This window comes from Equus asinus, chromosome 5, assembly GCF_041296235.1.
Source record: "Equus asinus isolate D_3611 breed Donkey chromosome 5, EquAss-T2T_v2, whole genome shotgun sequence".
In the NCBI taxonomy this organism is placed as follows: Eukaryota; Metazoa; Chordata; class Mammalia; order Perissodactyla; family Equidae; genus Equus; species Equus asinus.
The window spans coordinates 113,272,080-113,299,545 of NC_091794.1; the positions used below are offsets into that span (position 1 = coordinate 113,272,080).

Genomic DNA, 27,466 nt, shown 5'->3' on the forward strand with positions numbered 1-27,466 from the left:
CCTGCCTGCTCCCAAGAGCCAGGGAGTCCCCCAAACTCATCCAAAATCCAGGGGCACCCCCTTGTCAGCTCTAGGTGGGTCACCTTATCCCACCCACCCTCCACGGCTCAGGCTCCCCACTTCCACCACCCACCCCACACATCCCGCTGTATCATTCTACTTTCAGAAGAGGATGGGTCAAGGTTTTGGGGGTCTGAAACTTAAACAAGGGTAAGGCATTGGCATGTCCCCCCCCAACCCCTGTAGCCTGGCCTGAAGGGAGGAAGCTCCTCCAAGGCCTGACTGGCATCCACCCCCACGCTGGCCTTTGACCCCGCTGCCGGCCCTTCCCTCTCCCCACCACAGCTGGCTCATCCTTGCACAGCCTTTGGACTCAGCTCAAGTGAAACCTCCCCTAGGAACTTTCTGGATGCCCTAAGTTGCCCCTCCCAGCATTGGCCTTCGACTTCCCTGACAGCCTTGGGGCACCGGGTGTGAGTTCAAGGCCCCCGAATCCCCAGGGTGGGCCCTGGGGCCTGCTGGAGGAAACTGCACAATCAGCGTCAGCCCCTGTGTGCTCATCTCTGAGATGGGGAAGTGTCCCTTCCCCAAAGTCTCAAAGTCCAGGGTAGACAGAGGGTGTTGATTACAGACACGCACCTACACAAGTTCCCTTTAGAGAGACATACACGGAAGGGTGCCTGCTGTGTGACCTTGGCTAGTTACACGGCAGCGCTCCTGCCTCCATGCCTTCTCTGCAAAGACTGTCCCTGCTTTAGAAGGTTCTTGGGAGGCCTAGCCCAGTGCCAGGTATGTAACAAGTGCTGGATCAAGCATTAATATTTTTCTTATGTTAATGATCACATCCAAAAACACAGGTCGAAAGGCTTCTCCTGTGGGCATGGCCAGCAGTCACTTTGGGGAAGCAGCTGGGTTTACAAAATAACCAGATGAGGAAATTACAGAGCTTGAGAAATCCCCCCAAATTACGGCCATCCTTGCCCCTCCTTCCACTCACCCTTCGTGACCCGACTGCTCAGTGGTCCTGCGACAGCAGTGAGACGTGTCCTGCTCTGTCGCCGTGTTCCAGGTCTCTAGACACAGGGCCAGGAGTCCCAGCCAGAGAATTCTGACGGCAGCAGGTATGGGGTTTGGGGAAGCCTCCCAGGCTGCTGTAGGACTCCAGTCCACACGTGGCCTTGGCTAGCTGCTCCATCTCGGGGAGCCCTGAGTGTAGAGAAGGAATAAAGGATGGCACTTGGGGAGCCAGGCAGGTTAGAAAGCACCAGGAGGTGCACTGCCCAGGTTCATCTCCTACAGTAACCCTGCAGCAACTTATTCACAGACGTGTCCCAGGAGCCTGGCACAACACTGGGACAAGACTCCTGAATGCAGTAGTGGTGGGTAACCGTCAATTCAGCAAACCTTGGGAGAACTCATCCACCTGGGGGAAGTGCCTGGACCAGGGAGGCCCGCAGCTACACCAGAAGCTACAACGTGAGTACTGTGGCCTTGGCTCCCTTCCTCCCTCCTCCTTTCTGGGTCCTTGAGTGTGGGGACACGGCGGAAGAACAGTGTTGGCAGGTCACCGTCGAGGGGCCCCTTTGAGACCCCAGGCCTAGAGCCCCTGAGGTCCAGGTGGTGTGCAAGGACCTACTAGGCTGCTTGGGGTGGGTTAGGCCCACGATGTCCAGGGGGCAGGCCCGCTCCCTCTAGCTGAGCCGGCAGCCGAGGGGTGCGGTTCTGTCGCAGCTGCTCACATCGAGTTTTGGTTCCCCAAACATGTTCCTCCTAAGCAGAGTCACACCCTGATAGTAATGGAATCCTCGGCGGGTGGTGGGTGTCACCACTCGCCCGGACCCGCAGCCAGCCCACCTGGCTCGAGGTGGAGGGGAGCGGGGGCGGGACAGGGGCAGCGGGCTCGGGCGGGAGGGCAGACGTGCTTCCGACGCAGCGGAGTTAGTGGGGACCAGGTGTCATCCTCCCTGGGCCGCCATCCAGGTGCGGGCAGCCTGGGCCCCGCCTCCTGGCCGCCCCCCAGCCTCCTCCCCCATCCAGCCCCGGCCAGCGTCCCCGCCAGGCGGCCCACGCGCGCAGGGCGGCTGGGGCGCATGCGCGGGGAGGGGGCGGGGGAGGCGCGCATGCGCGGGGCGGTGTGGGGCGCGTGCGCGTGCGCACTGGCGGCGCGGCGGCTTTGCTGCTTGGCGGGCCGGCGCCGCGGGCCGGTGGCCGTGGGGAGGGCGCGGCCATGGGGCGGGGGGCGGCCGCGGCGCCAGGGGCCGGCTAGCGACGGCGAGCGGCGGCGGGGCGGCGGGGCCTGCGGGCTCGGCCCGGCGACGGGGCGGCCCCGCGGGCGCCCGCGGTAGCGAACGGTGAGTGCGCGCGGCCGCTCGGCCCGGCCGCCCGCCCGGGGTCGCCGCCGCCTGGGGTCGCGGGGGGCGGGGTCGTGAGGGGCCGGGGAATGCGGCGTCTCCGCGACGTGGGCCGCGGCCTGAGCTGACCCCTGACCCCCGGGCGCTCCTGGGCGGCCCGAGTTCGCGATCTGGCTGTGCCTCCGAGGGCGGGTCCTCGAGGGCTGGTCCCTTCGCTTAGGACGCACACGTGACCTGCCGACGGCCGCGCCGGGCGCGTGGGTCGGGATCGCCCCGGCGCCTGGGTTCGCGAGGACGGGCCAGACGCTGGGGCTGGCGTCCTTCGCTCCGGGCGGCGCCCCCGGCCCCTGGCTCGAGTCCCGCAGTCCTGCCCTCCGGGCGGCCCGGCACCGGCCAGGGCCCCGAGGACCTGCGCCCGGGCGGGCCCGGCGTCCTTGTGCGGCCTCTCCGGCCGGGTGACCGCGCAGCGCCCGCCGCGCGCGCTTGCTGAGGGCGGCACGGGGTCCGCGCGGGGCTGGGGGTCCCCACCGGGGTTCTCCGGGGTGGGGCTGACCTGACGAGGAGCGGGGAGCGGCGGTCGGTCTCAGCGCGTCCAGTTAGCTCTTGAGAAGGAGCGGAATCCCTAACTTGCAGAAGGAAGAGGCAGGAGGTGTTTCGTGGGAGCTGAGACCCCACGTCTTTGTGACCTCAAATCGCGACTGCTGGAGGCGGCCGTCCGGCGGCCCGAGGAGCTTCCCGACGCCGGCCGGGCGGTGCCTGGGGCGCTTCTGCCCGCGGGCCTCTCCGTCCCGCCGGGGGTCCGCCTCTGACGCCAGGACTCCGTCCCCGCGCGCTGGCTGGGGGCTTCCCCTCTCCGTGTGTCCCCGCTCGCGGCTGCCGCCCTCCTGGGTTCAAGGCACGGGGACACCTGTTCAGAGGGACCGGCGAAGGTGGCCCGGGGGGGCGGGAGGGCGGCGCCTGGGCTCGTCCAGAGCTGTGCAGACCCCTGTCCTCGCCGGCCCCAGGAACGGGCAGCCGCGCGCTGAGAAGCCCCCTTCGGATCTCTGTCCTGTTCAGCGGTCAGGCTGTTGGTTCCTGTCGCCACAGAACCATCCAGAAGGGCTTTCTCGGTTCGTCCGCCACCAGTGTGATGCCCGGGTTGGTGGCATCTCTGCAGCCCCGGCGTCATTTGCTGGGGAAGCGGGGCAGGCGAGCGCACGGGCACTTCTCCCCGACTCATGTCAGTGCGGAGGAACGTTTTCCCGTGTCTGTCTGCAAATAAACTTTCCTTTTTTGTTGAGTATTTCGACAGATGTGTGTTGGGGTCATGTTCACAGCGGCGCGTGTGGCTCCTGCAGTGCCCCGTGTGCTCTGTTTTCGCCCGGCAGTGTCTCTCCCCATCGCTCTGTGTTCTTTACCCACAGACGCTCTGCTGTTCTGCTCTAGCCCTTTTCCTGAAACTTCCCAGTGCAGAGTTGTCTTTTAAACTCAGGTTGTCTGTGTGAGGAACTTGGACGGAATTGGAATTTCATCCTTTGGAACAGTTAACATGCTAAAGTTGAGTTAAATGTGAGATAAATTTTAAAAGCTGGTTTTAATGTTTAATACGACTATTTTATAGACTAGTTTACTTGTTAGTCACCAAGTTAGTCTTGGCAAGTGTGTTTTAACAGCTTCTAGATCTGTGTAATAATGATTTTTAAATACATTTGCCTTTTGTGGTTTTGATTGGTTTATCCTTTTTTAAATTTACTCTTTGTTTTGAGATAATTACAGACTCACTCACAGGAACTTGTGAAAATAGCACAGAGAGACCCCTGTGCCTCTCCCGGTGTTAGCTTACATGTCGATGGCACCATAATATTACCAGGAAATTGGACTGGACAAATACCGTTAACTACACTACACTCCTTATGGAGATTCCACCCGTTTTTAGATGTGTAGATTCTGTGCAGCCTACCTTGTGTGTACATTTCTGTAACCACCACCACAATCCAGGCTCAGAACCGCTCCATCTCACCGCGGAGCTCCCCCAGGCCCCGTTCAGACTCCCTGGCGACTGCTCATCTGTTCTCCTTCTCTCTCTGATTTTGTCATTTCGAGAAGGTTGTGTAAGTGGGATTATTCAGTATGTGACCCCTGGAGACAGGCTCTTCAAACTCAGCCCCTGAGATCCATGCAAACTGTCACAGGTGTCAGTACGCCTTCCCTTGGGAGGCCCAGTCGTGTTTTATTGTTGGGATGCACCAGGATCTGTTTAACTCTTCACCAGCTGGAAGACATTGGGCTGTCTGCAGGGTCTGGCTATTGCAAATAAAGCTGCTGTGAGCGTTCCTGTGCATGTTTTTACGTGAACGTAAGTTTTTATTTCTCTGGGATAAATGCCAAGGTGCAGCTACTGGGTTGTATATTTAGTTTTTATAAGAAACTGCCACGCTCTTTTCCAGAGTGCCTCCCTTTGATGTTCCCACAGCAGGCTGTGATGGTCTTTCTGTGCACCCTCTCCAGCTTGTAGTTATTTGGCCGGTCTGGTGGGTGTGTAGTGGTACCCCAAGCTGGTTTTCATTTGCGATTCCCAGTGGCTGGTGATGTGGAGGGTCTTTTCACAGGCTTGTGTACCATGCCTACATCCTCTTTGGTCTGTTCATCTCTTTTGGTTTATTGTTGGTTTTGAGATTTCTTTATATATTCTAGATGCAAATCCTCTGTTGGATACCTAGTTTGCAGATATTTTCTCCCAGTCTGCAGCTTGTTTTTTTATCGTCTTAACAAGGTCTTCCACAGAGCAAGTTTCTAATTTTAATGAAGTCCAGTTTATCAATTTTTTTTACCTTTTATGGACTGTGCTTTTTATATCATGTATAAACAATTCTCTTTAGCCCCAGGTCCCAAAAACTATCTCCTGTGTTTTCTTAGGAAGGTCTTGTAGTTTATGTTTTACACTTAACATAGTCCAGTTTGATCCATTTTGAGTTAGTTTTTGTTGAAGATGTGAAATTTAGGTTGAGGCTCACTTTTTTTGCCTGTGGATGTCTGATCACTCCAGCTCCTCCATGGAATTGCTTGTGCATCTTGTCAAAATCACTTGAGTATGTTTGTGTGGTTCTGTCTCTGGGTTCTCTTTTCTGTTCCATTGATCCGTTTGGCCGTCTTCTGCCAAATGCAGCACAGTCCTGATGATGGTGAGTAAGTCCTCAATCAGAGAGAGCGACTCTTCTTTCTGAAAATTGTTTTAGCTCTGCTAGTACCTTTTCCTTTCCAAATAACCTTTAGAGTAAGCTTGTCTACATCTACAAAAGAACCTTGCTGGGGTCTTTGCAGAAACTGAGTTAACCCTGCAGATGGGTTTTGGGAGCACTGACGTCTGTACTGTGTTGAGTCGCCCAGTCCGTGGGCAGAGGTGTGTCTTGCCATTTGTGTAGAAGGAAATCTTTGCTTTCTTTCAGCAGTGTTTTATGATTTTCAGCATCTAAGTCCTCTACATGTTTTGTTAGATGTGTATCTGAATATTTTTAAGTGATTGTAAGTGACGCTGGGTTTTTGATTGTCTGCATCTTTTTTGCCTGATTGCGCTGGCCAGCCCCGCCAGTGCTCTGTTGGGTGAGGGTGGTGACAGCAGGTATCCTGGCCTTGTTCCCAGGCTTAGGGGAAGGCATTCATTTTTTCGCCAGTAAGTATGATGTTAACTGTAGGTTTGTAGACGCTCTTTATCAAGTTGACAGAGTTCTACTCTGTTCCTCGTTGCTGAGAGTGTTTGTCATGAATGGGTGTGGAATTTTGTCAGATACTTTTTTGTACATCTGTTCGTATAACTAGTGGTTTTTTCCTTTACCCTGTTGACACGTTGGACTACAGTGGCTGAGCCAGCCTTTCTATCCTGGAATAACCTTGCCTGGGGATGGATTTATCCTTTTTAAACATGTGTTGTGTCTGTATTAAGGATACTTTGGATACAATAAAAATATTAGCCTAAGACTTAGTGTAATACAATTCTTAAACTACAAGTAGAAGCTGAGACAGTGTCACCTGCATATCTGGCTGTAGTATAAATTACGTTCCTGTACTTTTCCCAGGAAGAGCTGAGGAGCTGGAAGGTGATTTTGGGCTGGTCAGTGCAGCTCGAAAGGCCTCTGCAGAGTGTGTTGGGTGGGGGTGGGAGGGGGTGGCTGTCCTTCCAGAGGACCTCGGTCCATGGGAACCTGCCCTTAGTGCTACTTTTTGTGCAATGCCAAATTTATTTGACTTCTTAAGTAATAAACAAAACCTAGAAATTAAACTTTTAGCGTTGATTGCAGACGTAACAAATGCCCCTCAACCATTTAAATAAGAATTACATGGAATGATTTGTTTGAATATGTTACCCATTAACATCAAACAGAAGACATAAAAAGCCAATAATTACAAAGCTAATTATAAGCCTATTGAAAATTTCAGCATCATAGGTTTAGTTCATTCCTTTCCTTGTCTCCTCAGGGTTGTAGGAATCTTACTAGATGGTCATTTCTGCCCCTTCTTGGAGGGATAGAGCTTTCCACGTCCTCCTAGGATTACAGCATCAGCTGCCCAGCTCTGGCCACAGATTCAGTGTGGTGACCACGTAGGACCCACGAGTGTCCCTGAGTGACTGTGCCGTGGAGCCCCACGAGGAGCCATTTTCATTCTTTTGTTAATATTATTTCTGAAGCTTCTCTGCCTTCGTGGGACTTCTGAAGGCAGGCCTTCCTCACAGTGGGTCTCAGCTGCGTGCCGCCCCGAGGGTGGTGCCCTGTGCGTGGTGCCCTGAGGGTGGTCTCCAGGTTGCTTTGGCCAGAGATTTGGGACCGTTGCCTGTGATTATCACCCGTCGGTCTTCCGCATTCCTGGGGCCTGTGGCATGCCCTGATGGAACCTTATTTTAGTGTAGAAGGGGTCAAGTCATCGGTTCGCCTGCGGCTCATGCCCTGGGACCCTCGTTGGGCCTCCCTGCTGTGTCTGTGTCCACTGTGGTTGTGAGTAGGGGCCTAGGATCTCTGGCCCAGGTGGCAGCTCTGCCCCGTCCTAGCTTGTGGTCCTGGGCTCCGGTCTCTTAGACGTTGCCCTCGCGGCTTGCTGTGAGGGTGAGTCGGGATGTCCAGTGCCCGGACAGGGCCTGGCAGGGTGGGTGCTGGGCCTGTGATGGGCCGTGGTTCTGCTCCTCGTGGGCCGTCCTGGTCTAGGTAAGTGCCCACGTTGCTGCAGCTCAGCCTGCTTCCCCTGTCCCTGCGCCTCCTTCCTGCACAGAAAGAGGGAAGCCGCTGTCCCCGAGGGGCAGCACACCTTGTCTTGTGACATTTTCCTCCTGTTGAGTTGGAAACTAAACATCTCTCGTTATCTTCACCCTGGTTTGTATCACAGCTATTTTTTATGTGATTTGTCAACTTCTCCTCTGTGGACTCTCTCTTCTCAGCCATCATTTGTTCCGGTATTTGTAAGTGTTTTCTTTTTGAGGCTTGCATGCTTATAGCTTGGCTGACAGGGTCCTTTAAGCCCCTCCTTTGCCCTTTTTTGGCAACAGGTTGTTCTCAGTCCAGGACGCCATCTCCGGCAGCCTTGCTCCGGCAGCCTTGCTCCGGCTCTGCAGGTCAGAGGAGAGTAGTTGGTTTACTTTTCAAGGTGGCAGCCTGAGGCTGCTGCAAGGCCTCTTAGTAACAGCTCAAAACTAGTTTTTTAACAATATTTCCTTTTAAAGTTGTGAGTTCACATTTGATAGTTCCAATTTCCCTGTCTGGTGTTGCTCTCCTAGGACCCTTGTGAGGACTAAGTGGATGGTGCAGAGAAGCAGTCAGGGCAGTGCCGGGAGCAGAGAAGCTGCTCAGTGAGGTTGGCTGTTATTTTTTGTTTTGCACCGTTCTTGATGGAATAAGGAGTTAAACATGTCTGTTTAGTTTTTTCATATATTAAGCCAAAATCTGCCTTCTTGTGTCTCTTACCAGGTTACCCTGCTGCCTTTTGGAGCGCTGCACAGCCTCTCTGTTCTCTGCCATCACACACTTAATCACGGGGGCCCCTCCTTGGCCAGTGGTCTCTGTCCTCCCTCTGGGCACCGGCTACCACCCCCTGGTCTCCATCCTCACACCTTGCTGCTCTTGCACTCTTGACCTCACTCTTTTCCATTTCCCCCAGAATTCTTTCCAGATCCCTTCTGTTTGGCTGCTGAATGGGGGCGTGGCCCACGTTGTGGGGAGCCCTCCAGTTCCATGGCTGTACGTGTTCACCGTGGGCTGACTGGGCCCACTCCAGCTGGTCCCCTGGGCTCCGGCCTTGAACGCGTGGCTGCCTGCTCGTCATCGCCCCAAGCCAGTGATAACCCTGTGAATTCAGTGGGGCACTTTTCAGGCACTGAGCACCTGGACTGAGCAAAACCAAGTTTTGGTAGCTCCTGTTCTGGGACACGAGGGACAGACCATGCATGAAAGAGTGACACAAGGGCAAGTGGTGCTGGACGGAGGGTGACAGGCGGGTGGCACCTGTGTCCTCTTGAGGAGGTGACGTTGAGCGGAGGTCTGAGTGAAGGGCTGTCTCCAGGTCTGGGGGAGCACAGCTCGAGTTTCACAGACAAGTGTGTGCAGACGCGCATTCTGGTTTCTCTGGGGTGACCACCTGGGCACATGGCAGGTATGTGTTAACATTTTAAGAAACTGCTGGACTATTTCCCAAACTGGTTGTCGGGTCCCTTCCCAGTCGCGGTGCAGGAGGCTTCCGGTCGCCGTGGCCTTGCCCATACTTGCTGTGGTCAGTTTTCCTACATGTTAGCCCTTCTGGTAGGGTGTCAGGAATTTGCAATTCCTTGATGACTAAGGATGTTGGGCATCTTTTCATGCTTATTTGCAATCCATATATCTTTAGGGAAGTTGCCCAAAGTTGAGATCTTTTGCCCATGTGTTGAATTTTGTCTCCTGCAGCCTTGCTGATAAACTTGCTGATTAGATGTGGTTGGTTTTTTGTAGATTCCTTATGATTTTCTACTGAAAATCGTGTCCTCTACACGTACAGTTTCACCTGTTCCTCCTCTGTCTTTATTGCATCTTCTTGCCTTATTGCACTGGCTTTGGCCTCCAAGTATCAAATAGGAGTAGTTATATCAGACGTGTTTTTGTAGGTTCTGGTTTTCATTGAATTTTTCATGTATTTGTAAAACATCAGTGTTTCTCAAGCTAGGACAATATTGATCCACTCGGGCAGTTGTCAACCCTGTCTCCCTCCCTCCCTCCCTCTCCCTGTCTCTTGCTTGGCCCCTCCCCCTCCCCCTCTCAGCAGTTTTCTTAGAAAATTACCTTTTGATCCAGGTTTTCCAGTTAGTGTCATTCTTTTCGTCCTTTGATCTAAGCTAGTTTACTCCCTGTGCTCTTTCTCCAGACTCTGGTTTTCTTTGTCTGTCTCTCACATGTTGGCTTCTGCCTCTATTTTGTCTCCTCTGTGCCTTTCTTAGGCTTGTTTTTTCCTTTTCTACCTCTACTTGAGTTAAATCTCAGCTCATCACTCTGTTCTCAGGACCTTCCGTGCAGCCTGACGGGCTGGCAGAAACTTTGGCTCCACGTTCAGGTAGTTCTTTTCCTTTCTTTTCCGCGCGCCATGGGCCATAAGTCAGGCCGCAAGTGGGTCAGGAGGAAGTTGAGGTGTCCTGAGTGGTTGGAGGGTTTGGTTTTGCTTCTCCTTTTGTCTTTTCCTGTGTTATGGTATTGTGGTCGGAAATCAGGTTCTCTACCTTTGCTAATTTTTGGAAGTTGAAGGTTTTTTTGAGGCTTAAAATAGGTCAGTTTTGGGGGCTGGCCTGATGGCACAGCGATTGAGTTCCCACGTTCCGCTCTGGTGGCCCGGGGTTCACCAGTTCAGATCCTGGGTGCGGACCTACCTGGGTGTGGCCTTGTCAAGCCGTGTTGTGGCAGGCGTCCTGCGTAGAAGGTAGAGGAAGGTGGGCACAGATGTTAGCTCAGGGCCAGTCTTCCTCAGCAAAAAGAGGAGGATTGGCAGATGTTAGCTCAGGGCTGATCTTCCTCAAAAAAACAAGCAAGCAAACAAGGTCAGTTTTGGTAAATGTTCGCTGGTGCTGGACTAGAAGTGCAGGCTCTGTTTGCAGGGGTGGAGTTGAATGTGCCTGTGGGTCAGTCTCACTGATTCTGTTGACCCGGCTTTTCTGGAGTGAGAGGTGTTCACAGCCGCCCGCCTTTGACTCCCCATCAGCACGCCGTGCTCCCCTCGCCGCGGAGCCTTCGCGTGGTGTGTGAGGGACGGGCCGTAGCACCCGCTCCGCAGCTTGTTCTTGTTTTTTGGCTTTTAGCTCTTCTAGATTTGTGAAAAAACACAGGTAGATTCCTGAGTTCTTAAGTATCTTTATGATGGAAACAGACTATTTTCAAAGTCCTTTGGTAAATTGGACTTCAACCGTTATTCCCCTGGATAGAATGGGTGTATATATGTGTGTATACATTACTTTGTACATGTGTATTTACTTACTTTATTTATTTTATTAAATTAAGGCATCAGCGTTTTTCGGACCAAAGTCCTCGTTTATCGACTATGGAAGTGGAACAAGAGAAAGTCAACATGAGTAAGGAGCTGAGTGCAGATGCAGCCTCGTACCGCTGCTCCGCGTGTCATGGGGACGAGGACTGGGGGCTCAGCCACCCCATGCGGGGGCGCGCCAAGTCCCGCAGCCTGTCTGCCGCGCCCGCCCCGGCAAGCACCAAGGAGTTCAGGTACAAGGCCCCTCCCTGCCCCCTCTCTCTGATTTCCTGATCTGACTTAATAAAACTGCCACAAAAGGTTCTTTTAAGTAGTCTATACGGGTGCGTATAAATACTGATTAATGTGATGTCTCCTCAGAAAGTGGAGTGGGACGGGCTTTCTGAGTCCCCAGAGCAGGGGACAAGCACGCTCTGGCACGTCTTCCCAGAGGGCACCCACGGCTGCTTTTCCTTTTCTTTGCCCGTCAGCTGTGCCCTCACAGACTTGTGAGTGTGAGGTGTGTGGGTGGTGCTGAAGGTGCTGGTCATCGCTGGGGCTGGTGGAGGCCGCAAGGTGTGGGCAAGCGCCCTGGCCTGCCCGAGCCCTCTCTGGCGAGCTGGAGGTACGCATTCTTGCGCAATGTGCTTGAGCAACAGCCTGGGAGCTTCGCGTGTAGCGGCCTGCCGGGCAGAGCTCTGTGATGGCCCCTGCGGATGTTGCTCTGGTTTTGGGAACCGTCAACGCGGTGAGTTTCAGGTGGCAGCTGCGAGAGCCGGCCTCGCCTCTCAAGCAAGGGTCGTCTGTGAAAGGCAGGGGCTTTTGGGGAAAAGCACGTGGTTCTGTCAGGCAAGGTGCAGTGGTGCCCTTGGTGGGCAGTGGGGCAGGGCCGCAGTGCCAGCACAGCTTTCTGTCTAGAAGGCTCTGACCCACGTGTGGGAGAGGCAGCCGCAGGGTCTGCCGGGACCGGCTGCTTCCCTCACCTGTGTCGTCGTGCTGAGTTTCCAGGTGACCTGCTGCTGCTTTAGTGTGCTGACTGCATTCCCCCGGCAGCCCTGCTTTGGGGTCTGGTTTTGTGGGTTTGGCGTACACACCCTTTCTGTTTCAGAGGACATTGAACCTGGTGTGGCGGCAGCAGGTCAGAGGTGGCCTCTGCGTGTGGGTGTTGGCCGGGGAGAGAGGGAGGAATGTGCCCAGTCACGGCCAGTTCTTAAGGAGCAGAGATTAGGTGTAAATGCGCCTCAGGAAAACCTCCTGTGGACAGCATTTCCAGAAATCTTTGCGTGCTCTCAAGGGCCAGGGAGGCACAGCCTACGTCCAGATGGCATGACTCTCTCTCACGGTCGGCTGCCCTTCGTGAGACAGTAGGAAATCTGTTTTGTCTGTGCTGCAGTTGGAAGGCCTTGTCCACCCATAAGATGGGTAAAGATGAAAGCAAGCTAGCCAGCTCCGTCTGCTGTCTTTGTGACAGTATTTTTGGTCCAGAAAGGGACCATGAGGCTGTTGGAAGCTAGTGTTCTGTGTAGGGTGAACACGTCCCACAGCCCTGTCTCTGTGGGGGTGTCCTCTTTGCTCCCCGGGCCCCTTGCTGGGGCCGGGGCTGGACCCCCAGGTTGAGAGGGAGGGCAGCCAAGTGATGTCGTCCCCAGGACGCGTGCTGGCCGCAGCACCCTCTGCGCAAATGATTTGACTGTGGCTGAGCAACTTTTAAATTACTGAGAAAGTTGGATCATTTAAGTAGTATTTTTTTTATTGACAGTACAACTCAGGATGAGCATTTTTGTTAGAATTTTAATCCAGATCACTTTGGGATGGTTTCTAAGGTCTTGATTCCCAAGAATAAACTCAAGGACTGGTCCTCAGATAGAATTGCCAAGAGACACTGCACAAATTCAGATTCCCAGGCCTGTCCCCAGAGGTTACATTCTGTTGTTCTGGGGGGGCCTGGGCACCTGTGCTGGTTTGGGGTCTTTGTCCTCAGGGTCATTTCTGGGCGTGCCTCTGTGTCTCTCTCACTGCTGTTGCTACACAGGCAGTGTGGCCTTGGATGCAGCTCTGCAGGCCAGTGCGGAGTCTCCTGGGACCATCTCGTGGACGGGGCAAATGACAGAGTTAATGTCATTGGGAGTAGAAGTGTTTCCGGGAGTCTGCACAGTCTGTACCTGTGTCTGTCCACACGTGTGCTCTTGGGGCAACTGATGTCACCACTCTGTGCCTTTCCCCACAGGAGGACCCGCTCCCTGCACGGGCCGTGCCCGGTGACCACTTTTGGACCAAAGGCCTGCGTGCTGCAGAACCCCCAGACCATCATGTGAGTAGCGGGGCGTCTGGGACTGTGTTGCTGTGGCGCGGAAGGTGCTGACCTCAGAGTGAGAGGGTGCGTGTTAACGTACGTGTCGGTCAGCAAAAGCTGGGAGGCACCTTCACCAACTCTCGTTGAGTGCAGGGTCTCCCATACCTTCGAGAACGTGGACGGGGGACGGGCCGGGGTCCGCTCCATGCGCGCAGCAGGTCAAGTGGGCTTCCCCTAAGATGTTTAGAGTTACTCTTTTGTTTTTACAGTAAAAACTCTAGGAGGGGAACTGATGTATTTCATGCTAACACATTTGGTGGGTCCAGTATGTTTCTCCTTTAATTATTCTTGAAATACAGAGACGTTAATTGGCTTTTTTGAAAACCTGAGTTTACTTGTTTGAAAGAGAGCCCGCCTTGTGAGTGCAGCTTTAAAAGCTCTGTGTTTTGGCAGCAGCGGCGTCAGCCCGAGGGGAGCGTGGCCTTGGACTCCTGGTGAGGTGCACAGATGAGAGACTGTTTAAAAACTAAGCAATTAGGATTATTTCGCTGGACTCTTGAATACCTCTCCGTCAGTCTGGCCTCTTCTATCTAGTATTTGATGGTTCCAAAGGAGTGAAAGCTTCATTCATGGGCTGTGTGGGGTCTGGCTGTGGTTTATGTCTTTGCAAAGACACACGAATATGACTTATCTGACATTAGTGTTTTATGTTAAGGAATCAGGATTCCATCTCCACTCTGAGTATTGTGCCTTGTCCCTGGTGGACGCTCACCACCCCTGCAGGCGGTCTGCGCTCTCCCTTCAGGCCTTTGTGTGCAGCCCCCCGACAGGGTCCCCTCCTTCATGGGCAGCCGTGGGAGTTCACGTTCTGCAGGGGGTGAACGCTGTGGCCTCAACTGTGCTCCTGCGACTAACCGTCTGAGAGCCTTCCTTCCTGTGAACTGCTCAGTGCAGCTGTCCACCCCAAATCTCACGGCATACCCCAGTAGTTGGGGCCCCAGGCTGCAGGTGCAACCCTCTGAACGGGTGCGAGGTGGTGGGCCCAGGGGATGGCGACGGCGCCCGTGCTGCCACCTCAGGGTGCCCACTGTGAAGTGTGTGGTGTGTGGGGCCTGTGACTGCCCACTTCCTGCAGACGCTGAGGGCCACTGGGCACTAGGCCCTCTGGGCGAGCGCCCCTGTTCGTTTCAGGCACCGTCTGTGGCTGTCTGGTCGCTGCTGCCACACGCGGGGCAGGTCTGATCCCGCCTTTGCTCCCATCCCGTCCTCGTCCGACTCCCACCCGTCTGCCGTGGCCCCTCTCATGCCCCCACAGTCCGCTCTCTGCACAGCAGGTACATTGGTGACCTAGCCCACCCAGGCACCTCCAGACCCAGAGCCCTAGCTGCCCGCTGCCAGCTCCCGCCTCCCCCTCTCCCCACACCCAGCGCCTTCCTGTTTGCTCTGACTATAGACTGGCCCTGCCCTAGCCTTCCCCCAACCGCCTGAGGGCCTCACCCTGCATTTCCTGGTCTTGGCAGAGCTGCTTGCTCCTTGTTACTCGTATCTCGACTTAAGTGCCACCTGAGTGGCCTCCCCCCGTCCAGCCTTAATTAGCCATCACTCAGTCCTGGCCAAGCCCACAGTCACCGTCCGAGTTGCGTGTGTGTTTCGGCCTCGTGAGCCTCAGGTGGGGGCTCAGGGCGGCATCTGAGCTGCTCCCCGGGGTCAAGGCGGGGTTGTTCATGGTGAGGTGCCCCAGACAGAGGGCAAGTGTCCTAGGAGTGTCCCCAGGGCTGCAGGTCAAGGTTGAGAAGTAAGCGGCTTTCTCTGGCCTTCCTTGGCCCATGTCCAGCACTGTCTGGTGGGCTGTCATCTCTGAGGGGACAGGACTCCGTTTCTCTACCTTGCACCCGCCCTCCTTCCCAGCACTGTAGCTGGGTGGGGCAGGGCTTCATAGGTACTAACCTGGCTTTTTCCCTGGCATTCAGAAATAAAATATTATAGAAGGGTTGATTACGAGGGACTGTTGCTTCCTACTTTATTGTCTGAAATTTCATCATGAGTGTGTGTTTTCTCTTACGTTGAAACGCATGGAATTGCCAACGTGTGATTGCCTTTGCCTTACAAGATGGCAAAGGTTCCGATGGGTCACCTTCTAAGCTGTCCGGCAGCCCTGCTCTCAGGCAGCCCTGCTCTCCTGTCCGCATCCACAGCCTATGCACCAGGGAAGGGTCAGCATGCACTTTGCGGGTGACCCAGCAGGAAGTTGAGTGACCGATTGGCACCTAGGCCTGTGCAGTACAGTGGCCCTGGCTGGGTGCGGCCAAGCCCAGGGCTGGAGGGGGTGGGCGGTGCCTGCCTGGGTCGACGGGGAGGGGCTTCACGGGCTGCCTCAGCCGTGCGTCAGACGCCCGCTGACCTGGGTAGAGGACTGCCAGCCGCCTACACTCCCTCCGAGGCCCGTGGCCGAGCAGAGGGACGAGATTTGGGGATTGCACGCCCCTCCACCTGACTGTAGACTGAGAACAACTCCCACAGGACCCAGCCAGTCCCACGACCCTGTGCCAGTTCCCGTGCGGCTGGGACGGGTCACGGCACCCGGAGTGCTGGACAGGGCTCGTCCTGAGCACCGAGGGCAGCAGAGCTCGCCGGCCAGCTTAGTGAGGAGCACAGCGAGCGTCTCAGGTCTGGCCTCTTTGTGTCTCAGGTGATCCTGAGGACTTTCTGTTTTAAGTAGGCGACTAGGCAAGAGGATTGTGTGAACAATAAGAAGATTCAGTGCGATTTGTTTGATTGTTAATTTTAGGAGACTCTTGACTTGGTTGTTTTACACAACCGTTGACAAGTCACTTCAGGATTCTGTTTTGCCTTCAGTTCTGAGGATGCAGAAATTAGGTTCCTGGTGCAGATGCACAGCCCGGAGAGTTCGAGGGGCCGGTTTGCATTATACTCCTGTCGTTGGCAAAGCGTGACAGGTGCCGTGCACAGACCGGCCGTCCCCACTCGTGAGCTGTGCTGTGACCTGGGTGGGTGATGAAGCTCATAGAGGGAGTTATGAGTGAGCCCTCTCCTCGAGGAAGCGCCTGGAAAGGGTGAGTGATAGTCAGGCGAGAGCGAGATGAGTCACTGCCCACCTTTGTTAGTGTTTTCTGTTGTGGTTCTGAAAGCTGCTAGTGGGCTGTCCCGCATTCCCGGAGGGAAGCACCACCCGCGACGCACCGTGGGAGCTGGTGTCGGACGGGGAGTCTGTGGGGTAGGGAAGCCTTCCTGCTGGCTTGCACTGCACTTGAAGAAGTGTTTCCCGATGGGCTGAGAGGTCAGTGCTGGCCGAGGTATGTGCTGACCCGTGGTGGCCGCCTGTCCGCAGGCCGCTCCTTGGAGCTTGTTCACCGTGTGAGACCCGGCTTGTTCCAGGCTGGCCTGGGACATTCCCTGTGACTTACACAGGAATCGGGGTCACAGCTGGGGGGCCCTGCCTCCAGAAGAACACCCCTACCCGTCAGTGAGGGCCTGCTGCCCACAGACCACAGTGCAGGTGGCCTCCTCGCGCCGGCCCACCAGCACCAGTGACCGGTCGGCACCACGGGCACTTAGGAGGCTGTCTTTCTTGGGCAGGAGCCCACTAACTCTTTAAAAAAATAGACCTTCTCTTTTTTTTTTTTTGTTAAAGATTGACACCCGAGCTAACATCTGTTGCCAATCTTTTTTTTCTTTTCCTTTTTCTCCCCAAAGCCCACCCCCCACCCCCGCCCCAGTACATAGTTGTGTATTCTAGTTGTGAGTGCCTGTGCTTGTGCTGTGTGGGATGCCGCCTCAGCATGGCCTGATGAGCAGTGCCATGTCTGCGCCCAGGATCCAAACTGGCGAAACCCTGGGCCGCCAAAACAGACCACTCGGCCATGGGACCAGCCCCAAAATAGACCTTCTTATTCCAACAGTTTTCTGTTCACAGCAAGACTGAGGGGAAGGTACAGAGATTCCCATATCCCCCCCACATGCAGCACCTCCCCCACTGTCCACACCCCACAGAGGGGCGTTGGTTACAGCTGAGGCCCTGCACCCACAGGACATCGTCTCCCAGAGCCCACAGCTTGCAGTGGGGTCGCGCGGCACCCTGCATTCTGAGGTTGTCCAAATGTGTGCCTACCATTATAATCACACAGGTAGTTTCACTGCCCCAAAAATCCTGCCAGTCACTGACTTTTAAACAGGCTTTTTTTTTTTTAAGCTTTTTTTTTTAAAGCTTTTTTTTGTTTTTTCCTTTTTCTTCCCAAAGCCCCCCAGTACATAGTTGTATATTCGTCGTTGTGGGTCCTTCTAGTTGTGGCATGTGGGACGCTGCCTCAGCGTGGTTTGATGAGCAGTGCCATGTCCGCGCCCAGGATTCGAACCAATGAAACACTGGGCCACCTGAAGCGGAGTGCACGAACCTAACCACTGAGCCATGGGGCCAGCCCCATTAAACAGGCTTTTAACTGTCAAAGTTAAGGGTCAGCTGAGTTGTTCACTTAGTGGTGTAGACATGGGGCTGCACCCCGCCACGTACACGTCAGCAGGAAGCTGTGTCCTGAGGGGTCTGTAGTGGTCCCCGGGGGCCGCAGCCCCAGTCAGCTGGTTTGGATGTTTGTGGGAGGTCCGATGTCCTCCACCGCGTGCAGGAAGGGCCCCAAGCAAAGAGCGGTCGGGCTGGGTTTCTCCTGGAGCAAGTCCATGAGTGAGGTTTGTTCCAAAGGAGCCATTGCTGGTTGTCGCTGGGAACTGAAAGAGCAAGCGGGTGTCAGGTCAGGGCCGCGTAACTGAGTAGGGGCACAGTCAGGCAGCAAGGCACCTGGGGGTCCTTTGAGTGAGGACTGTCCAGGTGGGACGAGTAGCCAGAGGATTCAGCTGTGCCCTCAGCCCGGCTCCGGGCACTTGGGGCCCACACTGGCCGGACCGGCCCCCAGCCGCAGGGCATGGGCAAGCACGGCCCGGTCAGTACAGCACTGGGCGCTCGTCCAGGACCCGAGGACACGCTTCCAGGGGTGCCGTTGCCTGCCCTCCTGGGAAAGCGCACTCGTGGTGTGAACGCTGCTCTCCCCTCAAAGGCACATCCAGGACCCTGCTAGCCAGCGGTTGACATGGAACAAGTCCCCAAAGAGTGTTCTCGTCATCAAGAAGATCCGTGACGCCAGCCTGCTCCAGCCCTTCAAGGAGCTCTGCATGTACCTGATGGAGGTGAGCGGGCCGGGGGGCGACCCACAGCTCCCCTCTGCCCTCCTGCTTCATTTGCGCCGGTGGGATTCCACCTGCCACAGTGGAAACTGATGCTTGCTGACGCTCCACAACATGCTCATCTGGGCTGGCTGGGGGCTCAGGGAGGGGAACACGGGGCTGGGGAGGGGGTCGTGGAGCCAGCCTCCTATCAGGTGTCCACGCTTCTGATTCCGTAGCTGGTAAAGTTAGGAGGCTCTCTCCAGAAAAGTGGCTTCCATAGCAAGCGTCGCAGACCCTCCAGCAAGATGGAAATCTGCGAGATGAGCAGATTGGAAGCCGTTTGCCGGCCAAGACAGAGGACTCGCTTCCCCCTTGTCCTGCGACGCCCAGGCCTAAAGGCGGCTTTGTGAAGGAGCAGCACCATCTGAACTGGGTCTCGTTTGTGGGCTGACGTGCCATTCTCCCTTCTAGGAGAACAACATGATTGTGTATGTGGAGAAGAAAGTTCTAGAAGACCCTGCCATAGTGAGTGACGACAGCTTTGGGCCAGTGAAGAGGAAGTTCTGCACCTTCAGAGAAGGCGAGTTGTCCTTGGGTTCTGTCGGTGGTTGACTGGGCGCCAGCCCAGGTGAGACGGGAGCCCCTAGCGCCCCTGCTCCGTCTGGGCGGCTCTGCCCTGCAGCGCCAAGGGCTCGTGACGGTTTTCCTTGTGTTCGCTGCTGTGTTTTCTAGATTATGACGACATTTCCAATCAGATCGACCTCATCATCTGCCTGGGGGGGGACGGGACCCTGCTCTACGCCTCCTCCCTCTTCCAGGTGAGGCTCGGCGGCCTCCGTCTTGCGGGCTTGCACAGCCTGAGGAGGGTTCGCCCCCCTCTCGTCTCCTGCCCTATGCTGGGCAGCTGGTGCACGTTCCCACTGAGGCTCACTGGATTTTCCTGTGAGCCCGCTTGTTGGTTGTAGAGCAGCTCTGCGATGATGCCAGGCGAGCCTCTGCTCTGGGTGCTTGAAGCTGTGGGTGGCTGGGCATTCCCATGCTCAGGAGTGCTGGTGGCAAGTGGCGTGGGCAGGCCCAGAGAAGGGCGCGGGGTGGAAGGAGAGGGCTGCAGGGGAGAAACAGCCCTGGGGGCGGCTGCGGTCCACACACAGATGGCATTCGCAAGCTGCGCTGCGTGGCTGTGTTGGGCGGGGGCCCAGGACAGGTGGGGGCAGCAGCTGCAGGCTGATCCTCCAGGGCATCAGGGGAAATGCTCTGGGGGTGCCAGAGGGTGAGGGTCTACACAGGAGCCCACCCTCCCCACAAGGCAAGGTTCCTGCAGGGACCCAGCTGAGGTGCGTTAGATGGTCAGGCATGGGGGCCCTTGGAGAGCCGCCTGCAAGTGACAGGGCAGCCACCGGGGCACAAGGGTCAGGTCCTGCAGGCGGTGTGGACCGGGGCCTCAGCACCCCAGGACACACACCCACTGAGGCTGGAACCCTGCAGAGTCAGCTTGGGCGAGGCCGGAAGTCGAGGTGCTGGGGGCGGCCCTCCCGCCCACCGCATCCAGCCGCCTCGAAGCTGCCGCTCCTGCCCGCCTCCCTCCGAGGCTCCCCCGCCTGCTACCATCCCGCTCCTCCCCCTCGAAGGGCTGCAGAGTGCCCTGCTGGGGACCACAAGTCCCACTCTCAGGCCCACTGCCCCGTCGGGTCTTCCTACCTAGAACCTATGAGGCATGGTCTCCACGGGTCAGAGCCTGGTGGCGCTGGAGTGGCCGTGATCGCCTCATGTCCAGCCCTCATCAGCTCCTTCCTGTCCTCTGTGGTCAGTGGGCTGGTCAGTCCTCTTGCCTTTGTTTCTCACTGGCTCTCCACATTGCTACTTCTCTAGGCTCCCTGACTCCCTGCTGACCTCAGGTGTGGTCGCTGAGTCAGCCCTGCTGGCCCCGCCCCCCCAGAACACGTCAGCCCCCTGCCCATGCCTGGCGCAGAGCCTGCCCTCGTGTCCCCTCCCGGGGGTGGTCAGGGGTGGGGCGGTTGGTGCTCGGGTGCCTTTGCAGTGGACTGGCCAGCTGAGTGACCTGCCTCATTGGCTCACAGGGCAGCGTGCCTCCGGTCATGGCTTTTCACCTGGGCTCCCTGGGCTTCCTGACCCCCTTCAACTTTGAGAACTTTCAGTCCCAAGTTACTCAGGTGATACAGGGTGAGTCGGAATGTTCTGGAACCCACAAGCAGTTCTGAACATGAGATTGTCTTCTCACTTGGTTTCTGGCTTTTTAAATGATGCATAGAGCAACATGTAAGTGTTTCCAGATTCAGAGATTTCTGAATGGGTCAGACGTGTTTTTCCTGATGCTAAGGAGAGAGCAGGTCACAGGTTGAAGCTGCTGTGTGTGTTGAGTAGCAGTGAACTATGTTCACAGAAGTGTTGCTCTCAATTTGGGAGAAGGATCAGGGGTCTCTGGTCTGCTTCCTGTGGGGTGCTGCCGCCCATCCCTGCTGACCTCGCTGGCTGTGACCCCTGCCGGCCCCCAGGGAATGCAGCTGTTGTTCTCCGGAGCCGGCTGAAGGTCAGGGTCGTGAAGGAGCTTCGAGGGAAGATGGCCATCCCCAACGGGATCAGCGAGAACGGGGTGCTGGCTACAGACCTGGACACAGAGGTCGGGAAGCAGGTCATGCAGTACCAGGTCTGTGGACACGTCCCCCCAGCTCCAGGCCGTGCCCTTACTGTCTTCTGGCTTTGGGGAGGGGCACGGGGTGGAGGCCTTTGGGCTGGAACCCTGGGGGAGCCCCTTGTCCTCAGCACTTTCCAGAGAGCCCAGGAGCAGCACAGGTGCCTGAGGGCAGACCCACTGGGAGGTGCTGCCCAGCCCCTCAATGTGCTGTGGCCTGGCCATCCCCCAGGTCTTGAATGAGGTGGTGATCGACAGAGGTCCCTCCTCATACCTGTCCAACGTGGACGTCTACCTGAACGGGCACCTCATCACCACGGTGCAGGGCGACGGTAGGCGGGCATCGGGCAGCCCTGGGAATTCTGTATGGGCAGGGGGATGGGGGATGGTGACCAGGGAGAGTGACCATGTTGCCTGTCCACAGGGGTGATTGTCTCCACCCCGACGGGCAGCACGGCGTATGCGGCTGCAGCTGGGGCCTCCATGATCCACCCCAACGTGCCAGCCATCATGATCACACCTATCTGCCCCCACTCACTGTCATTCCGGCCCATTGTGGTCCCTGCAGGGGTCGAGCTGAAGGTCAGAGCCCCCCTTTCACCTTTTCTGGTTTGAGCCATTGCCCAGGGCCTGGAGTGCTGACCACCCACTCTGGCCTGAGGCTACCTTGTCCCCCACGCCCCTCCTCCTGTGATCCCGTTACCTCCCTAGCCGTGACCCCAGTGCCCACTGGGCCATGGGCCCCACCTTGCTGGGTGCTGGATGGGGCTTCATGCCCACTCTGGTCTCTCTGCTGGGTTCATGCTGCCAAGGGTCTGGTCGGTGGGGGCGGCGCTGCGAGCTGGGCCAGCCCCTCAGGCAGGGCTTTCGGCCTGCAGTGTGAGGCTGGTGCACATTGCATGGGCCAGGACAAGTAGCCCTAGGTGAGGAATGACCCCTGCCCAACATGCCCCCTGGGACCTCTGTCCTGGTGTCTGGCCCATCCCTGCTGCCGCTCTGCCTCCACCTCATTCTTCCCCTGCCCCACGCACCCACTGCAGGCCGTTGCAGGCCAGCGTGTCCCTGGCTGTGAGCCTTGGTGGGCGGGGCTCCATCTGTAGGTTGCAGTGAGCTCAGGGCTGGAGCCAGATGCCTGGCCCTATCTTCCTGCCATGGGTGGGTGAGTGGCAATTCTGGGCCTGGGGAGATGCCCGTCCCCTGTTCCCTGGGACTGGTGTCAGCAAGACACGAGTTGATGCCTTCACAGCCTGGAACTGGCCTTGGCACGCAGTGGGCACTTGGGTTGTCTGTGAGGTTCCTCCTGGCCGGGGCTGCCCTCCCTGGGTGGGGTCCAAGGGCTCAGCAGTAGGCGCCTGAGTCCACACCTGTCCTGCTTGACCCCTTCAGATCATGCTGTCACCGGAAGCTAGGAACACCGCCTGGGTGTCCTTTGATGGACGAAAGAGACAGGAGATCCGCCACGGAGACAGGTGTGTGCCCGCAGGGCTGGAGTGAGGCATGAGGAGCACGTGTGGGCCCTGGAGGCAGTGTTCTGCCACTGAGAGCCTGGACGGGTCTCTGTCCCCCAGGTCTCACATGGTCATGGCGGGGTCTATGTCTGTCAGGCAGCCAGTCACACCCAGATTGCAGCACAAGGCCTCACATTCTGCTGTGCCTATGAGTGACAGACCCAGGGCCCCTCACCCCGGCCACTCTCCTGCCTTGGCACCCCTGCCACTGCACCTGTCTGCCCTGTCCCCTCATCCTGCCCACTCCCCCAGCCCGTGGGGTCCCCTCCAGCTGTACCTATCTGCTCTGTCCCCTCATCCTGCCCACTCCCCCAGCTCGTGGGGTCCCTTCCAGCTGCACCTGTCTGCCCTGTCCTCTCATCCTGCCCACTTCCCCAGCCCGTAGGGTCCCCTCCAGCTGCACCTGTCTGCCCCGTCCCCTCATCCTGCCTGCTCTCCCAGTCCCTAGGGTCCCCTCGGCTGCACCTGTCTGCCCCGCCCCTCATCCTGCCCACTCCCCCCGCCCGGATGGTCCCCTCCAACTGCACCTGTCTGCCCCATCCCCTCATCCTGCCTGCTCCCCCAGTCCATGGGGTCCCCTCGGCTGCACCTGTCTGCCCCGTCCCCTCATCCTGCCTGCTACCGTAGTCTGTGGGGCCCCCTCCATGGACTTGGATGGGCTAAGGGAGTCTGTGGTTCTGTCCCAGGATTCCTTGGTACAGCAGCACCACTGAGCCCTCAGCCTGTGAGTCTCCTTGGGGCTAGACCGAAAGGCACCACACTGCCTGGCCCCCTGCCCCTGGGGCATCAGAGGACCTGGGCCCAGGCTGAGTGGCAAGTGATGGGAGCAGAGCTGAGATGGGCCGCAGCTGGGCTAGGGAGCCGCATCCCAAATGGCTCCCTGCCAGTTAGGGTGGGTGCGGCCCTCAGGCAGGGCTCTGGGACTGGGCCAGGCAGGCCAGGCGCTCCTCGCCCAGCCCTGGAAGGTGCCCTGGGCTCACCTGTGCCGTGCGCGTGTCTCTTCTGTCGCAGCATCAGCATCACTACCTCTTGCTACCCCCTGCCCTCCATCTGCGTCCGAGACCCCGTGAGCGACTGGTTTGAGAGCCTGGCTCAGTGTCTGCACTGGAACGTGCGGAAGAAGCAGGCCCACTTCCCAGAGGAGGAGGAGGAGGAAGTCTAGGCTGCGCTCCTCGTCCACACTCAGGACCCTGAGCCTGAAGCTTCTCCGGTTCTTCCTTTCCTTTTCTGCCTCCTTCTTGCTCACCCTCCAGGGGAAAAGCCAGCCTGAACACGTGCTGTGAACAGTTGTGTGCCTCGCTGGGCACCAGACTCCATGTCACTTCTGTCTGTAGCCAGAGGAAGAGCCTGGAATCTGCCTTTTATGACCAGATCAGCTGTTTTTAACGTTTTAAATCTGACTCTTTTGCATTTCTAAGGAAGCAAAAAGTGAGCAGTGGCCCAGAGCTCTGAGGTTGGCACCACGTGCACCATGTCGTGGTCAGAGCCCCATCCTGGGGCTGGGATCCTGGGGCCGGGGCCCCGAGCTGGATGGGCTCTTTGTAATCCCTTGTCAGGAAACTTTTCCGTAAATCAGTCTATTAAAATTCAGAGGGGATCAGATCCGATTGATCTTTCTTTGGTGTTAGAAAATAAATGTCCTGTAGCCACACATCTTCCCTTAGCTGCCACAATTTTCCCCTTAATCCTGCACTCTTTTTCCCCGAAACCTTCTTGAGGGGAACACTTTCGCAAAGAGTAGCTTGTTGGTTGATTGGCCGGGCCATTGGGTGGGTGGGCCCCCCCCCGCCGACAGGCCAGCAGTGAGTCTGCCCAGACCCCCGCCGTGGGCCCGAGGCTCTCGTGTTCCCCCTGTGCTTGGGTGTGACAGGTGCCACCACATCATGGCCTGGTGAGCCTGGCGGTGGCTTGGTGGTGGCCAGGTGAGAGGTCGGACCACACACATTCCTCACAAAGCAGGCACAGCACTCCCTGCCGGGAAGATGTTTTAAAGCCTGTGTATACTTTTTAGAGATTCTTGTAAACCTTCTGAAGTGCTTACGTACAGATTTTATTGTACACACTTCGAAGACTTCAGAGGGAAGGGGGTTTGTACTCCCATGAAATGGAGCCTTGTCCCATGTTTCCACTGTGTTCTGTGACGTTGTGCACTGGGACCATTCTGTCCAGTCCAGCATGATCGCCTAGGGCGACAGTCCACGAGAGAGACGGGTGCTTCTCAGTTAGAAAGCCTGGTACAGACGGGTGCTTCTTGGTTCGAAAGCCTGGTACTTTGCAGTTGTAACAAGTTCCGGACAAATTGGTTAGTGAGGAGAGTGGTGGTGGTGACACTGTGTTGACTCTGTTCCTGCTTCTCCGGTGGGTCTTGGGCTTCCAGGGAGACTCCCATCATTCCTGCAGCCGCTCCTCCATCAGCCAGCCGGTGGGGCGTGTGCACATGTGTTTACCACATGGGGCCAGAGCCTGTGTGGAGTCTGGTGGAGCCATGGCTCAGTGTGCACATGGCCACGGCCCCGGTTACTGTCACCTAACAAGCGTCCTAATACGGGCATCTGCTTGTGAGTGACTTTGAGTTGCATTTTCATCTGCTAAATTGGCAAGAGCTGAAAGAGATGAATGCCCACCCTTCCTTGGACTCGCTTCAGCAGTGACGGGCGGGGGCCGCACTTGCCCCCTTGGAGGTCGCGTGCTTCAGTCTCGTGCTGATAGATGGTGTCCAGGGCCACACGTGCGGCTGCCCTCAGTCAGGGGTCTCCCCAGAGCAGGCTCTGCACCGAGCGTTGTCCCCTGCACTTGCCGGTCTGGGCACCTCTGTGTCTCGGCCTCAGTGGGAGCTGGCAGTGGGCCTGGGGTTGGAGACACTGGGGCTCTCACCACCTGTCCGTGGGCACTGGCCCCAGCTAGAGGCCCGCCCATCCTCCCGCCAGCTGAGAGTGAGCCAAACCCAAACTCCCAGCTTTCGGTCCAGAAGCAAGTGGCGTCCAGAATTCAGATCACTCACTTGGGAAAACAAGTGTCAAGCAAGTCCTCAAACGGCATAATGTTGGAATGATCTAGAAAACTTTGGATTTTTTAAAGTCACTTCTTAATGTTTCATATTGTTAATATCTTGAAATTTTGTTAAATGTTGTTGAAAGCCTTATTACTATTTTCGGATCCTTTCAATAAACAGACTTCTTTAAAAAGTTGGGTTGAGTGACCGTTTTATTTGGGTCTTGGTAACCAACACAAAGATGCTGAGGGAGGTGGCTGGGGCCTCTGGAGCTGCAGACACCTTGAGCGTGCCCTCGGCCGCAGGAGGGACAGGTCGCTCAGCAGCCCCACCCTGCATCCTGGCCCAAAGTGCCCCATCAGCCTTGCTGTTGGCACCGGCCAGCTCTGGGGTTGGGCAGTGTCCTCCCCAAAGAGGTGTGCTGCTCGGGGCTGTGCCCACAGCCGCCTGTCCTACAGAGAGGAGCAGAAGCCTGGGGGGTGCAGAGCCTACAGAATGGACCCCACCCCGAGGCACATCGGAGGGTGGGCTGAGGGGACCCCAGGGAGGGGCTCTGCCAGTCCTGCCGTCCCCAGGGCCCCAGAGAGTTCAGGAACCTCTCCCCCACAGCTCCATCCAGGCATGTGAGGGTTGGGGGCATGGGCCTGCTCCCCTGCTCCCTCCACTTCCCATGGCTCCTGCCTTGAGCAGGCCTCCGTGAATGAGGGGTGAGGCTTGGCTGGGAACCAAAGTGGGTGCTGCCAACACGCATATGGACACAGCCCTGTGGGCAGAGCCCAGGAGAAACTGAACAGCCACCCCCGTGGGCACCTGCTCCTCAGGCAGCCCTGACCCCCGCTTGGGGCTCTGGTGCTGAAAGGACACCCAGATGTGGCATTCCTGGCCATCCGAGGGATGGATGTAAACGGAGACCAGGGCCAAGCAGTTGAGCCGTCCCCCAGTCTCCCTGTCCCTTTCAGGCCAGCCCTGGAGCGTCAGCCTCCCAGGGCCGTGTGCGGTCTCTGCCCGCCCTGCCCCAGGACCCGCCACTCTGCCTACCAGAAACAAGTGGGTCTCCACTTCTCCGTGGGAGGTCCTTTTCCATCCAGGCATGGGGGTGGGGGGGGCATGCCGCCTTCCTGCCCAGGTGTCCTGGCGTCCGTGAGGCATCTGCTGCCCCCTCTGCCATAAGGTTCAGCAGCGCAGTCCTGTCTGCTGAGAAGCAGGTGTGTCTGGTTGGTTTCCGGGGGCACCGCGGGTGAAGCCGTCACCGCGGCAGGGCAGGGGCCGGGATGCGCCCTGGCACCCTGGGCCTCAGGACCCCAGAGCCTCTGAGGACTCGAGCTGCAGTGTCCATGGACCCCAGGCTGGATGTTGTCCCCTCTGGTGGCAGGGTGCCTACTTTTAGGGCAGGGGCCAGGCCCAGCCAGCCAGAGTTTCTCGGCCAGAGGGCTGGGCTCACTGCTGTCATGGGCACTCCCACAGGGTCACACTGCTCTGCAAAGGATGTTGACCTTTGAGCCTTGACCTCTGGGCCTTGGGGAGCACATCAAAGGGGGCAGGGCGGCACAGAAGCCACAGGCCAGGGGCCCCAGGACATTTCCTGACCCAGCTGGTAGAGCATTTCTATGGGCTCAAGCCTCAGGCCACTCCAAGCTTCCAGTCTTCAAGGCAGCAGCCTTGGAAACCTTTTCTGACCTTTCTGTCTGTCTCTGAGCAGCGCCAGGGCCAGACTGCACCCCAGGTCTCTGCTGGGTGCCCCACCTGGCCGGCCTCCCTTCTCTCGGGCCAGGCCTTGCATGCACAGGCTCCACGTCACAGCAGCGTCCACCCAAAGAGCAGTGGCTCTCCTCTTGCCCAGCGGTGGCTGGGGCCTGGGCCAGGCCTATCCTGCCCTGAGGTTCTCACATCTGGGAGCCACTGGGTACTGGGAGCCACTGGGTACTAGGAACCGGGAAATCTGCCTGGGGGAGAACAGGTGCGGAGAGGGAAGTGAGGGGACCCAGGATCTGGAGGAGCCCAGAGAGGTCGGTGGGGGTGACAAGACGGGAGAGGAGGTGGGAACTGGAGAGTCACCCC

The 27,466-nt window shown here is 57.2% G+C and overlaps 1 protein-coding gene across 8 annotated transcripts; it reads left to right on the forward strand.

Annotated features, from left to right (window-relative positions):
- The first annotated feature begins 659 nt into the window (after window positions 1-659).
- Window positions 660-25,601, forward strand: NADK (NAD kinase). Of its 8 annotated transcripts, none has more exons than XM_070511325.1 (13): window positions 662-789; window positions 1,325-1,476; window positions 10,826-11,044; window positions 13,018-13,101; window positions 18,150-18,279; window positions 18,730-18,838; window positions 18,991-19,076; window positions 20,337-20,439; window positions 20,772-20,923; window positions 21,141-21,240; window positions 21,333-21,490; window positions 22,295-22,377; window positions 23,428-25,601. In XM_070511325.1, the coding sequence occupies exons 3-13, from the start codon at window positions 10,866-10,868 to the stop codon at window positions 23,576-23,578; spliced, it is 1,335 nt and encodes a 444-aa protein (XP_070367426.1). In that variant the 5' UTR covers window positions 662-789; window positions 1,325-1,476; window positions 10,826-10,865; the 3' UTR covers window positions 23,579-25,601. The 8 variants fall into 8 exon arrangements, with proteins under 8 accessions (XP_070367429.1, XP_070367426.1, XP_014718610.1 ...); XM_014863124.3 differs by lacking the exon at window positions 662-789 and adding an exon at window positions 943-1,121; XM_044769473.2 differs by lacking the exons at window positions 662-789; window positions 1,325-1,476 and adding an exon at window positions 2,219-2,351.
- The last annotated feature ends 1,865 nt before the right edge of the window (window positions 25,602-27,466 follow it).

What these genes read in the sequence shown, in the direction of transcription:
- NADK (XM_070511326.1), top strand. Translation starts at nt 10,271, where the DNA reads ATGTTAGCTCAGGGCCAGTCTTCCTCAGCAAAAAGAGGAGGATTGGCA. An exon ending in CAGAACCCCCAGACCATCAT is followed by an intron (nt 13,102 to 18,149) that starts GTGAGTAGCGGG and finishes CTCCCCTCAAAG; the next exon opens with GCACATCCAGGACCCTGCTA. An exon ending in CACCACGGTGCAGGGCGACG is followed by an intron (nt 21,241 to 21,332) that starts GTAGGCGGGCAT and finishes GCCTGTCCACAG; the next exon opens with GGGTGATTGTCTCCACCCCG.